The sequence below is a fragment of the Salvelinus fontinalis genome, chromosome 32 (genome assembly GCF_029448725.1).
Source record: "Salvelinus fontinalis isolate EN_2023a chromosome 32, ASM2944872v1, whole genome shotgun sequence".
In the NCBI taxonomy this organism is placed as follows: Eukaryota; Metazoa; Chordata; class Actinopteri; order Salmoniformes; family Salmonidae; genus Salvelinus; species Salvelinus fontinalis.
In genome coordinates, this window is record NC_074696.1 from 3,968,820 (window position 1) to 3,982,131 (window position 13,312).

The 13,312-nt window shown below is 47.1% G+C and overlaps 1 protein-coding gene across 2 annotated transcripts in view; it reads left to right on the forward strand.

The window, feature by feature from the left end:
• angpt2b (angiopoietin 2b) overlaps window positions 1-13,312 on the forward strand; it is a 57,886-nt gene that overhangs the window by 21,569 nt on the left and 23,005 nt on the right. For both annotated transcript variants that reach the window (XM_055893240.1, XM_055893239.1), the window contains exons 5-6: window positions 927-1,051; window positions 13,190-13,291. In XM_055893240.1, the coding sequence (XP_055749215.1) occupies window positions 927-1,051; window positions 13,190-13,291 (227 nt within the window). The remainder of the gene's footprint in view (window positions 1-926; window positions 1,052-13,189; window positions 13,292-13,312) is intronic.

Here is a 13,312-nt window from a genome sequence, read left to right on the forward strand (position 1 = left end):
AAGATACAGACACATTACCAGGCAAATCCCTTTTCTACATTTACAAATTAGGTCAGCTATGCTGGCCTGTGGAGTCCCTTGTGATACCCAACTACCGAACCATCCAACGATTGGGTTTATAAATAAATGATCTGGGCTCCTGAAAGGACTGATCTCTATGATATATAAACAACTTTTGGAAAGCTCATATTCTGAGCTAGCCATTACAAAAGTATGGTTCACTGTATTTAACACCAAGGAAATATATGATGAAATTGCCCCCAACTCTCTACCCAGATCTACCCAGTACATAGTCATTACTCTGAATGCTATCCCTCTCTAACAAGTACATAGTCATTATCCTGAATGCTATCCCCCTCTACCCAGTACATAGTCATTATCCTGAATGTTATCCCCCTCTACCCAGTACATAGTCATTATCCTGAATGATATCCCTCTCTACCCAGATATACCCAGTACATAGTCATTATCCTGAATGATATCCCTCTCTACCCAGTACATAGTCATTATCCTGAATGTTATCCCCCTCTACCCAGTACATAGTCATTATCCTGAATGCTATCCCTCTCTACCCAGATATACCCAGTACATAGTCATTATCCTGAATGATATCCCTCTCTACCCAGTACATAGTCATTATCCTGAATGCTATCCCTCTCTACCCAGTACATAGTCATTATCCTGAATGCTATCCCTCTCTACCCAGATATACCCAGTACATAGTCATTATCCTGAATGATATCCCTCTCTACCCAGTACATAGTCATTATCCTGAATGCTATCCCTCTCTACCCAGTACATAGTCATTATCCTGAATGCTGTCCCTCTCTACCCAGATATACCCAGTACATAGTCATTATCCTGAATGCTATCCCTCTCTACCCAGTACAAAGTCATTATCCTGAATGATATCCCTCTCTACCCAGATATACCCACTACACCCAAAGAGGAGGCAGTGATCTTCAGAAACTGTGCTGAAATCTTCAGATCTGGGCTCACAGAGAATGGTGTCCACAGCATACGACCCCCCAACTCTACCCACACAGTTAAGGTAAGGGGTTACGACCCCAACTCTACCCACACAGTTAAGGTAAGGGGTTACGACCCCCCAACTCTACCCACACAGTTAAGGTAAGGGGTTACGACCCCCAACTCTACCCACACAGTTAAGGTAAGGGGTTACGACCCCCCAACTCTACCCACATAGTTAAGGTAAAGGGTTACGACCCCCCAACTCTACCCGCACAGTTAAGGTAAGGGGTTACGACCCCCCAACTCTACCCTCACAGTTTAAGGTAAGGGGTTACGACCCCCCAACTCTACCCATATAGTTAAGGTAAGGGGTTACGACCCCCCAACTCTACCCACATAGTTAAGGTAAGGGGTTACGACCCCCAACTCTACCCACACAGTTAAGGTAAGGGGTTACGACCCCCCAACTCTACCCATATAGTTAAGGTAAGGGGTTACGACCCCCACAACTCTACCCACATAGTTAAGGTAAGGGGTTACGACCCCCAACTCTACCCTCACAGTTAAGGTAAGGGGTTACGACCCCCCAACTCTACCCACATAGTTAAGGTAAGGGGTTACGACCCCCCAACTCTACCCATATAGTTAAGGTAAGGGGTTACGACCCCCCAACTCTACCCATATAGTTAAGGTAAGGGGTTACGACCCCCAACTCTACCCTCATAGTTAAGGTAAGGGGTTACGACCCCCAACTCTACCCAAATAGTTAAGGTAAGGGGTTACGACCCCCCAACTCTACCCTCACAGTTTAAGGTAAGGGGTTACGACCCCCCAACTCTACCCATATAGTTAAGGTAAGGGGTTACGACCCCCCAACTCTACCCACATAAAGGTAAGGGGTTACGACCCCCAACTCTACCCACACAGTTAAGGTAAGGGGTTACGACCCCCCAACTCTACCCGCATAGTTAAGGTAAGGGGTTACGACCCCCCAACTCTACCCATATAGTTAAGGTAAGGGGTTACGACCTCCCAACTCTACCCACACAGTTAAGGTAAGGGGTTACGACCCCCCAACTCTACCCACATAGTTAAGGTAAGGGGTTACGACCCCCCAACTCTACCCACACAGTTAAGGTAAGGGGTTACGACCCCCAACTCTACCCACACAGTTAAGGTAAGGGGTTACGACCCCCAACTCTACCCAAATAGTTAAGGTAAGGGGTTACGACCCCCAACTCTACCCAAATAGTTAAGGTAAGGGGTTACGACCCACAACTCTACCCCCATAGTCAAGGTAAGGGGTTACGACCCCCCAACTCTACCCACACAGTTAAGGTAAGGGGTTACGACCTCCCAACTCTACCCACACAGTTAAGGTAAGGGGTTACGACCCACAACTCTACCCATATAGTTAAGGTAAGGGGTTACATGTAATGACCTTAGGCAGCGGTTCAGCTCTTATGTTGAATATAATTTACCATCTGACACTGTCTATTCCTATCTCTGCTTTTCTAAAGTGTATAAAAGAATCACCCTGTGGAAGAACGTTTTATTGTATTCAAGACACATTAAGGCCTGGAGGGACAGAGAGGGGGACTGTTTGGACGTTTTACTGTAATCGAGACACATTAAGGCCTGGAGAGACAGAGAGGGGGACTGTTTGGACGTTTTACTGTAATCGAGACACATTAAGACCTGGAGAGACAGAGAGGGGGACTGTTTGGACGTTTTACTGTAATCGAGACACATTAAGACCTGGAGAGACAGAGAAGGGGGACTGTTTGGACGTTTTACTGTAATCGAGACACATTAAGGCCTGGAGGGACAGAGAGGGGGAGTGTGTGGCGAGAATGGGAGAGTGAAAATGTCACGTCTGAGCACAGAACGATACAATAACAAAGGACAGGAGTGCTTTGGCCTGCAGGCCCGGCCCAGCCAGAGAGAGTAGAGAGTCAGAATTACTGAAGAGGGCCCTCAGCTTCTGCCAACTCACCCGTGGTTTAGTGCACCACTGACTACTCTACTGTCACAGTCTGAAAGACAACAGAAGCCAGGTGTATGTATCTGCTGTCGTGGGTGTCCACCAGCTGGGGAAAGGTTGACGTAGCTGGTATGGAAATGTTTCAAATGGCACCCTTTTCATGACATAGTGCGCTGCTTTTGACCAGGGCCCGTAGGGTGCTATTTGGGACACATGATAGACTCCAGCAGTGTCACCCCAGTGCTTTCAATCTCTGCCATCCAACCATCTAGTCTCACTCACTCACTCACTCACTCACTCACTCACTCACTCACTCACTCACTCACTCACTCACTCACTCACTCACTCTACTCACTCTACTCACTCTACTCACTCACTCTACTCACTCACTCACTCACTCACTCTACTCACTCTACTCACTCTACTCACTCTACTCACTCTACTCACTCTACTCACTCACTCACTCTACTCACTCACTCACTCACTCACTCACTCACTCACTCACTCACTCACTCACTCCACATCTAGCCCCATTGCTGGCTGCTGCTGTAAACTGGAGCAGGTTTCAATAGACCTGTTTTTTTAAATGCAGAGTGTGTTTAAATGTGTGAGTGTGTGCGTGCGTGTGTGTGAGTGCGTGCACGTGCAACGGAGCCCAACGAGACAAAGTGACGTACAATATTTGTGTGAGATGCATTTGAGCCGTCTGTGATCAAACGACTAACTAATTAAAACAACCTCTCTGACAACGTGATATTAACAGAGTGTGTGTTTTTCCTGGTTTAGAGGTTCAGTCGAGCACAGAATGTTCAACGGACGTTTAACAATCAAGTCTGAATCACAAGTGCTTTCTAAAAAAGCCATTCGTAAACTTGGCCCGGTGCATAAAAGCCTTGTTGCTAACTAACTTGTATCTTTTCTGTTGTTGACACTGCCATAGTTACCAGCCATACAACAGCTTGTTGGTTCATTGTGGAGGACGCTTTTCATCTGTATGTTCTTCCCAGATATGTTAATTTGTTTTTAAAAGAAAACTTTGCGTTTGTACAAATGGTTTGAACCCCCGTTTAGGGAAAGAAAACACAGAACTGAAAAAAAAGATTCAAACAAGTTGAAAAGTTATAATATCAAATATAATATAAAATAAAAACGCTAATGTAATTATATGACATTTATATTTACATATATTATGTAATATATCATATTTATTCATGTTGATATTTTCTTTGAGATAAAAAGAACAAACAAATTGCATATGCTTACCCGTTATAAAAGGATATCGAAAATACTATTTCTATGGTTTGGTCCCTGCAGCATTATAACACAAGAGATTTGTCCTTGAATAGCTCAGCTCTATCCAAACCACATGAGGATCACTCACTCACTCTACTCACTCACTCACTCACTCACTCACTCACTCACTCACTCACTCACTCACTCACTCACTCACTCACTCACTGACTCACTCACTGACTCACTCACTCACTCACTCACTCACTCACTGACTCACTCACTGACTCACTCAGAGATTTGTCCTTGAATAGCTCAGCTCTATCCAAACCACATGAGGATCACTCACTCACTCTACTCACTCACTCACTCACTCACTCACTCACTCACTCAGAGATTTGTCCTTGAATAGCTCAGCTCTATCCAAACCACATGAGGATCACTCACTCACTCACTCACTCAGAGATTTGTCCTTGAATAGCTCAGCTCTATCCAAACCACATGAGGATCACTCACTCACTCACTCACTCACTCACTCGCTCACTCACTCTACTCACTCACTCACTCACTCACTCACTAATAGCTCAGCTCTATCCAAACCACATGAGGATCACTCACTCACTCACTCACTCACTCACTCACTCACTCACTCACTCACTCACTCACTAATAGCTCAGCTCTATCCAAACCACATGAGTATCACTCACTCACACACTCACTCATTCACTCACTCACTCACTCACTCACTCACTCACTCACTCACTAATAGCTCAGCTCTATCCAAGCCACATGAGTATCACTCACTCACTCACTCACTCACTCACTCACTCTACTCACTCACTCTACTCACTCACTCACTCACTCACTCACTCACTAATAGCTCAGCTCTATCAAAACCACATGAGTATGGAGTATTCAGGATGGAACTGTTCACAAACAACACAGCAGCAAACAGACTTCACACACTCCATACATGAATCTTCCCTCAGGGAATACACAGTACATGAACCTTCCCTCCTCAGAGAATACTCCACACATGAACCTTCCCTCCTCAGAGAATACTCCACACATGAACCTTCCCTCAGAGAATACTCCACACATGAACCTTCCCTCAGAGAATACTCCATACATGAACCTTCCCCCCTCAGAGAATACTCCACACATGAACCTTGCCTCAGAGAATACTCCACACATGAACCTTCCCTCAGAGAATACTCCACACATGAACCTTCCCTCAGAGAATACTCCACACATGAACCTTCCCCCCTCAGAGAATACTCCACACATGAACCTTCCCTCAGAGAATACTCCATACATGAACCTTCCCTCAGAGAATACTCCATACATGAACCTTCCCTCAGAGAATACTCCACACATGAACCTTCCCCCCTCAGAGAATACTCCACACATGAACCTTCCCCCCTCAGAGAATACTCCATACATGAACCTTCCCTCCTCAGAGAATACTCCATACATGAACCTTCCCTCCTCAGAGAATACTCCATACATGAACCTTCCCTCAGAGAATACTCCATACATGAACCTTCCCTCCTCAGAGAATACTCCATACATGAACCTTCCCTCAGAGAATACTCCATACATGAACCTTCCCTCCTCAGAGAATACTCCATACATGAACCTTCCCTCAGAGAATACTCCATACATGAACCTTCCCTCAGAGAATACTCCACACATGAACCTTCCCCCCTCAGAGAATACTCCATACATGAACCTTCCCCCCTCAGAGAATACTCCATACATGAACCTTCCCTCCTCAGAGAATACTCCAAACATGAACCTTCCCTCAGAGAATACTCCATACATGAACCTTCCCCCCTCAGAGAATACTCCATACATGAACCTTCCCTCAGAGAATACTCCATACATGAACCTTCCCTCAGAGAATACTCCATACATGAACCTTCCCCCCTCAGAGAATACTCCACACATGAACCTTCCCTCAGAGAATACTCCATACATGAACCTTCCCCCCTCAGAGAATACTCCATACATGAACCTTCCCTCAGAGAATACTCCATACATGAACCTTCCCTCAGAGAATACTCCACACATGAACCTTCCCTCAGAGAATACTCCACACATGAACCTTCCCTCAGAGAATACTCCATACATGAACCTTCCCTCAGAGAATACTCCATACATGAACCTTCCCTCAGAGAATACTCCATAGATAAACCTTCCCTCAGAGAATACTCCATACATGTCACGCTTGATGCGTGATCTTGTGAGGGACCAAGATTTGAGTACATTTCAGTCTCTTCTACCAGATGAATAGGGGCAATTCATTAGTGTTTGTCTTTAAATATGCATCTAGTTTGCATACGGTGAGTGTGTAACCAAATAAATAAAGAAAACAGTCCTGGGGTTGTGTCCCAAATGGAACCCTATGGGCCCTGGTGTAAAGTAGTGCACTACCCTATGGGCCCTGGTGTAAAGTAGTGCACTACCCTATGGACCCTGGTCTAAAGTAGTGCACTACCCTATGGGCCCTGGTCTAAAGTAGTGCACTTCCCTATGGGCCCTGGTCTAAAGTAGTGCACTACCCTATGGGCCCTGGTCTAAAGTAGTGCACTACTCCTATGGACCCTGGTCTAAAGTAGTGCACTCCCCCTATGGACCCTGGTCTAAAGTAGTGCACTGCCCTATTAACCCTGGTCTAAAGTAGTGCACTACCCCTATGAGCCCTGGTCTAAAGTAGTGCACTGCCCTATTAACCCTGGTCTAAAGTAGTGCACTACCCCTATGAGCCCTGGTGTAAAGTAGTGCACTACCCCTATTAACCCTGGTCTAAAGTAGTGCACTACCCTATGGGCCCTGGTCTAAAGTAGTGCACTACCCTATGGGCCCTGGTCTAAAGTAGTGCACTACCCCTATGGGCCCCGGTTTATAGTAGTGCACTACCCCTATGGGCCCTGGTCTAAAGTAGTGCACTACCCTATGGACCCTGGTCTAAAGTAGTGCACTACCCTATGGGCCCTGGTCTAAAGTAGTGCACTACCCTATGGGCCCTGGTCTAAAGTAGTGCACTACCCTATGGACCCTGGTATATAGTAGTGCACTACCCTATGGGCCCTGGTCTAAAGTAGTGCACTATCCTATGGGCCCTGGTCTAAAGTAGTGCACTACCCTATGGGCCCTGGTCTAAAGTAGTGCACTACCCTATGGACCCTGGTATATAGTAGTGCACTACCCTATGGGCCCTGGTCTAAAGTAGTGCACTATCCTATGGGCCCTGGTCTAAAGTAGTGCACTACCCCTATGGGCCCCGGTATATAGTAGTGCACTACCCCTATGGGCCCTGGTCTAAAGTAGTGCAATACCCCTATGGGCCCTGGTCTAAAGTAGTGCACTACTCCTATGGGCCCTGGTCTAAAGTAGTGCACTACCCCTATGGGCCCTGGTCTAAAGTAGTGCACTACCCTATGGGCCCTGGTTTAAAGTAGTGCACTACCCTATGGGCCCTGGTCTAAAGTAGTGCACTACCCTATGGACCCTGGTCTAAAGTAGTGCACTACCCTATGGACCCTGGTCTAAAGTAGTGCACTAGCCCTATGGGTCCTGGTCTAAAGTAGTGCACTACCCCTATTGACCCTGGTCTAAAGTAGTGCACTACCCCTATGGGCCCTGGTCTAAAGTAGTGCACTACCCTATGGACCCTGGTCTAAAGTAGTGCACTACCCTATGGGCCCTGGTCTAAAGTAGTGCACTACCCTATGGGCCCTGGTCTAAAGTAGTGCACTACCCCTATGGGCCCTGGTCTAAAGTAGTGCACTACCCTATGGACCCTGGTCTAAAGTAGTGCACTACCCTATGGGCCCTGGTCTAAAGTAGTGCACTACCCCTATGGGCCCTGGTCTAAAGTAGTGCACTACCCTATGGACCCTGGTCTAAAGTAGTGCACTACCCTATGGACCCTGGTCTAAAGTAGTGCACTACCCTATGGACCCTGGTCTAAAGTAGTGCACTACCCTATGGGCCCTGGTCTAAAGAGGTACACTACCCTATGGACCCTGGTCTAAAGTAGTGCACTACCCTATGGACCCTGGTCTAAAGTAGTGCACTACCCTATGGGCCCTGGTCTAAAGTAGTGCACTACCCCTATGGGCCCTGGTCTAAAGTAGTGCACTACCCTATGGACCCTGGTCTAAAGTAGTGCACTACCCTATGGACCCTGGTCTAAAGTAGTGCACTACCCCTATGGACCCTGGTCTAAAGTAGTGCACTTCCCTATGGGCCCTGGTCTAAAGTAGTGCACTACCCTATGGGCCCTGGTCTAAAGTAGTGCACTACTACCCTATAGACCCTGGTCTAAAGTAGTGCACTCCCCCTATGGACCCTGGTCTAAAGTAGTGCACTGCCCTATTAACCCTGGTCTAAAGTAGTGCACTACCCCTATGGGCCCTGGTGTAAAGTAGTGCACTACCCCTATTAACCCTGGTCTAAAGTAGTGCACTACCCTATGGGCCCTGGTCTAAAGTAGTGCACTACCCTATGGGCCCTGGTCTAAAGTAGTGCACTACCCCTATGGGCCCCGGTATATAGTAGTGCACTACCCCTATGGGCCCTGGTCTAAAGTAGTGCACTACCCTATGGACCCTGGTCTAAAGTAGTGCACTACCCTATGGGCCCTGGTCTAAAGTAGTGCACTACCCTATGGGCCCTGGTCTAAAGTAGTGCACTACCCTATGGACCCTGGTATATAGTAGTGCACTACCCTATGGGTCCTGGTCTAAAGTAGTGCACTATCCTATGGGCCCTGGTCTAAAGTAGTGCACTACCCTATGGGCCCTGGTCTAAAGTAGTGCACTACCCTATGGACCCTGGTATATAGTAGTGCACTACCCTATGGGCCCTGGTCTAAAGTAGTGCACTATCCTATGGGCCCTGGTCTAAAGTAGTGCACTACCCCTATGGGCCCCGGTATATAGTAGTGCACTACCCCTATGGGCCCTGGTCTAAAGTAGTGCAATACCCCTATGGGCCCTGGTCTAAAGTAGTGCACTACTCCTATGGGCCCTGGTCTAAAGTAGTGCACTACCCCTATGGGCCCTGGTCTAAAGTAGTGCACTACCCTATGGGCCCTGGTTTAAAGTAGTGCACTACCCTATGGGCCCTGGTCTAAAGTAGTGCACTACCCTATGGACCCTGGTCTAAAGTAGTGCACTACCCTATGGACCCTGGTCTAAAGTAGTGCACTAGCCCTATGGGTCCTGGTCTAAAGTAGTGCACTACCCCTATTGACCCTGGTCTAAAGTAGTGCACTACCCCTATGGGCCCTGGTCTAAAGTAGTGCACTACCCTATGGACCCTGGTCTAAAGTAGTGCACTACCCTATGGGCCCTGGTCTAAAGTAGTGCACTACCCTATGGGCCCTGGTCTAAAGTAGTGCACTACCCCTATGGGCCCTGGTCTAAAGTAGTGCACTACCCTATGGACCCTGGTCTAAAGTAGTGCACTACCCTATGGGCCCTGGTCTAAAGTAGTGCACTACCCCTATGGGCCCTGGTCTAAAGTAGTGCACTACCCTATGGACCCTGGTCTAAAGTAGTGCACTACCCTATGGACCCTGGTCTAAAGTAGTGCACTACCCTATGGACCCTGGTCTAAAGTAGTGCACTACCCTATGGGCCCTGGTCTAAAGAGGTACACTACCCTATGGACCCTGGTCTAAAGTAGTGCACTACCCTATGGACCCTGGTCTAAAGTAGTGCACTACCCTATGGGCCCTGGTCTAAAGTAGTGCACTACCCCTATGGGCCCTGGTCTAAAGTAGTGCACTACCCTATGGACCCTGGTCTAAAGTAGTGCACTACCCTATGGACCCTGGTCTAAAGTAGTGCACTACCCCTATGGACCCTGGTCTAAAGTAGTGCACTACCCTATGGACCCTGGTCTAAAGTAGTGCACTACCCTATGGGCCCTGGTCTAAAGAGGTACACTACCCTATGGGCCCTGGTCTAAAGTAGTGCACTACCCCTATAAACCCTGGTCTAAAGTAGTGCACTACCCCTATGGGCCCTGGTCTAAAGTAGTGCACTACCCTATTAACCCTGGTCTAAAGTAGTGCACTACCCCTATGGGCCCTGGTCTAAAGTAGTGCACTACATAGGGAATAGGGTTCCATAGTGCTCTGGTCTAATGTAGTGCACTATATAGGGAATAGGGTTCCATAGGGCTCTGGTCTAAAGTAGTGCACTATATAGGGAATAGGGTTCCATAGGGCTCTGGTCTAAAGTAGTGCGCTATATAGGGAATAGGGTTCCATTTGGGACGTAATGCTGGTGACTGAAGGATTCTTCCTGCTCCACTCTCACCAGGGAGAACAGAACATGCTCCCATGTTGTTTTCACCATCCCACCTGGGTCACAACACAACGAGAAACACCCTGAATAAGTAGTTCTCTCCTTCCCTCAGGCTTCTGGGAAACGAGAAACATCCTGAATAAGTAGTTCTCTCCTTCCCTCAGGCTTCTGGGAAACGAGAAACATCCTGAATAAGTAGTTCTCTCCTTCCCTCAGGCTTCTGGGAAACGAGAAACACCCTGAATAAGTAGTTCTCTCCTTCCCTCAGGCTTCTGGGAAACGAGAAACATCCTGAATAAGTAGTTCTCTCCTTCCCTCAGGCTTCTGGGAAACGAGAAACACCCTGAATAAGTAGTTCTCTCCTTCCCTCAGGCTTCTGGGAAACGGAACCACTCTATATTTCCTTACCCTGGGGTTGCCTGGTTTTCCTTTCTTACTCTCTCTCCCCATCTTTCTACCATTCTCTGGTTATATTTTTTCTCTCTCTATTTCTCCCCCCCCCTCTCTCTTTCTCTCTTTCTCCCTCTTGCTCTCTCTCACCTTTGTTCTCCTTGGACACTGACGATATTCAGTTTATCATCCCCGTTGGATGAAGATAAAATGGAAGACAGAGGGCAGCAGCCCAACACCTGAGGCTGTGAGTCTGTCCAGAGGTCCTCTAGTGTAGAGAGAGAAAGACCAGAGGTCATCCTATTGAAAAGAGAGAGAGAGAGAGAGAGAGAGAGAGAGAGAGAGAGAGAGAGAGAGAGAGAGAGAGAGAGAGAGAGAGAGAGAGAGAGAGAGAGAGAGAGAGAGGGAGAGAGAGAGAGAGAGAGAGAGAGAGAGAGAGAGAGACCATTGAAACATCAATCTGTCAAAAGCCCGACGTTGGCATTGATATAGCTGGCAGGAAATGGTTAGATTTGACTCAGGGAATACTGACATTGATATAGCTGGCAGGAAATGGTTAGATTTGACTCAGGGAATACTGACATTGATATAGCTGGCAGGAAATGGTTAGATTTGACTCAGGGAATACTGACATTGATATAGCTGGCAGGAAATGGTTAGATTTGACTCAGGGAATAATAATAATAAAATGGTTATTATTATTATTATTGATATAGGTACTGTATATGTACAGTCTAAACATATATTCTTGGAGTGCAAGAATAATGTTGATAGTGAATTTAATCCCAAAAACCTGTCACTGGGATTACCATCTCAGTTAATTTACTATTTGTATTGCTCTTCCTTTACATACAGCAGACACTCATATATATGTCATGGGCCCTGTTCAGCTGTTCTGTAACCAGAAGTGGGTTTACCTCCACAGGTGTTCTGTAACCAGAAGTGGGTTTACCTCCACAGGTGTTCTGTAACCAGAAGTGGGTTTACCTCCACAGGTGTTCTGTAACCAGAAGTGGGTTTACCTCTACAGGTGTTCTGTAACCAGAAGTGGGTTTACCTCCACAGGTGTTCTGTAACCAGAAGTGGGTTTACCTCCACAGGTGTTCTGCAACCAGAAGTGGGTTTACCTCCACAGGTGTTCTGCAACCAGAAGTGGGTTTACCTGTTCAGGTGTTCTGTAACCAGTAGTGGGTTTACCTGTTCAGGTGTTCTGTAACCAGAAGTGGGTTTACCTCTACAGGTGTTCTGTAACCAGAAGTGGGTTTACCTGTTCAGCTGTTCTGTAACCAGAAGTGGGTTTACCTGTTCAGGTGTTCTGTAACCAGAAGTGGGTTTACCTGTTCAGGTGTTCTGTAACCAGAAGTGGGTTTACCTGTTCAGGTGTTCTGTAACCAGAAGTGGGTTTACCTGTTCAGGTGTTCTGTAACCAGAAGTGGGTTTACCTGTTCAGGTGTTCTGTAACCAGAAGTGGGTTTACCTGTTCAGGTGTTCTGTAACCAGAAGTGGGTCTACCTCTACAGGTGTTCTGTAACCAGAAGTGGGTTTACCTGTTCAGGTGTTCTGTAACCAGAAGTGGGTCTACCTCTACAGGTGTTCTGTAACCAGAAGTGGGTTTACCTGTTCAGGTGTTCTGTAACCAGAAGTGGGTTTACCTGTTCAGGTGTTCTGTAACCAGAAGTGGGTTTACCTGTTCAGGTGTTCTGTAACCAGAAGTGGGTCTACCTCTACAGGTGTTCTGTAACCAGAAGTGGGTTTACCTGTTCAGGTGTACTGTAACCAGAAGTGGGTTTACCTGTTCAGGTGTTCTGTAACCAGAAGTGGGTTTACCTGTTCAGGTGTTCTGTAACCAGAAGTGGGTTTACCTGTTCAGGTGTTCTGTAACCAGAAGTGGGTCTACCTCTACAGGTGTTCTGTAACCAGAAGTGGGTTTACCTGTTCAGGTGTTCTGTAACCAGAAGTGGGTCTACCTCTACAGGTGTTCTGTAACCAGAAGTGGGTTTACCTGTTCAGGTGTTCTGTAACCAGAAGTGGGTTTACCTGTTCAGGTGTTCTGTAACCAGAAGTGGGTTTACCTGTTCAGGTGTTCTGTAACCAGAAGTGGGTCTACCTCTACAGGTGTTCTGTAACCAGAAGTGGGTTTACCTGTTCAGGTGTACTGTAACCAGAAGTGGGTTTACCTGTTCAGGTGTTCTGTATCCAGAAGTGGGTTTACCTGTTTAGGTGTTCTGTAACCAGAAGTGGGTTTACCTCTACAGGTGTTCTGTAACCAGAAGTGGGTTTACCTCCACAGGTGTTCTGTGATATGAAGACGAGAGGTGGGGGCTGGACCGTGCTGCAGCATCGTAGAGACGGAGCTGTGGATTTCCACCGTGGATGGAAGGATTACAAGATGGTATGTTCACTAGAACTTAAA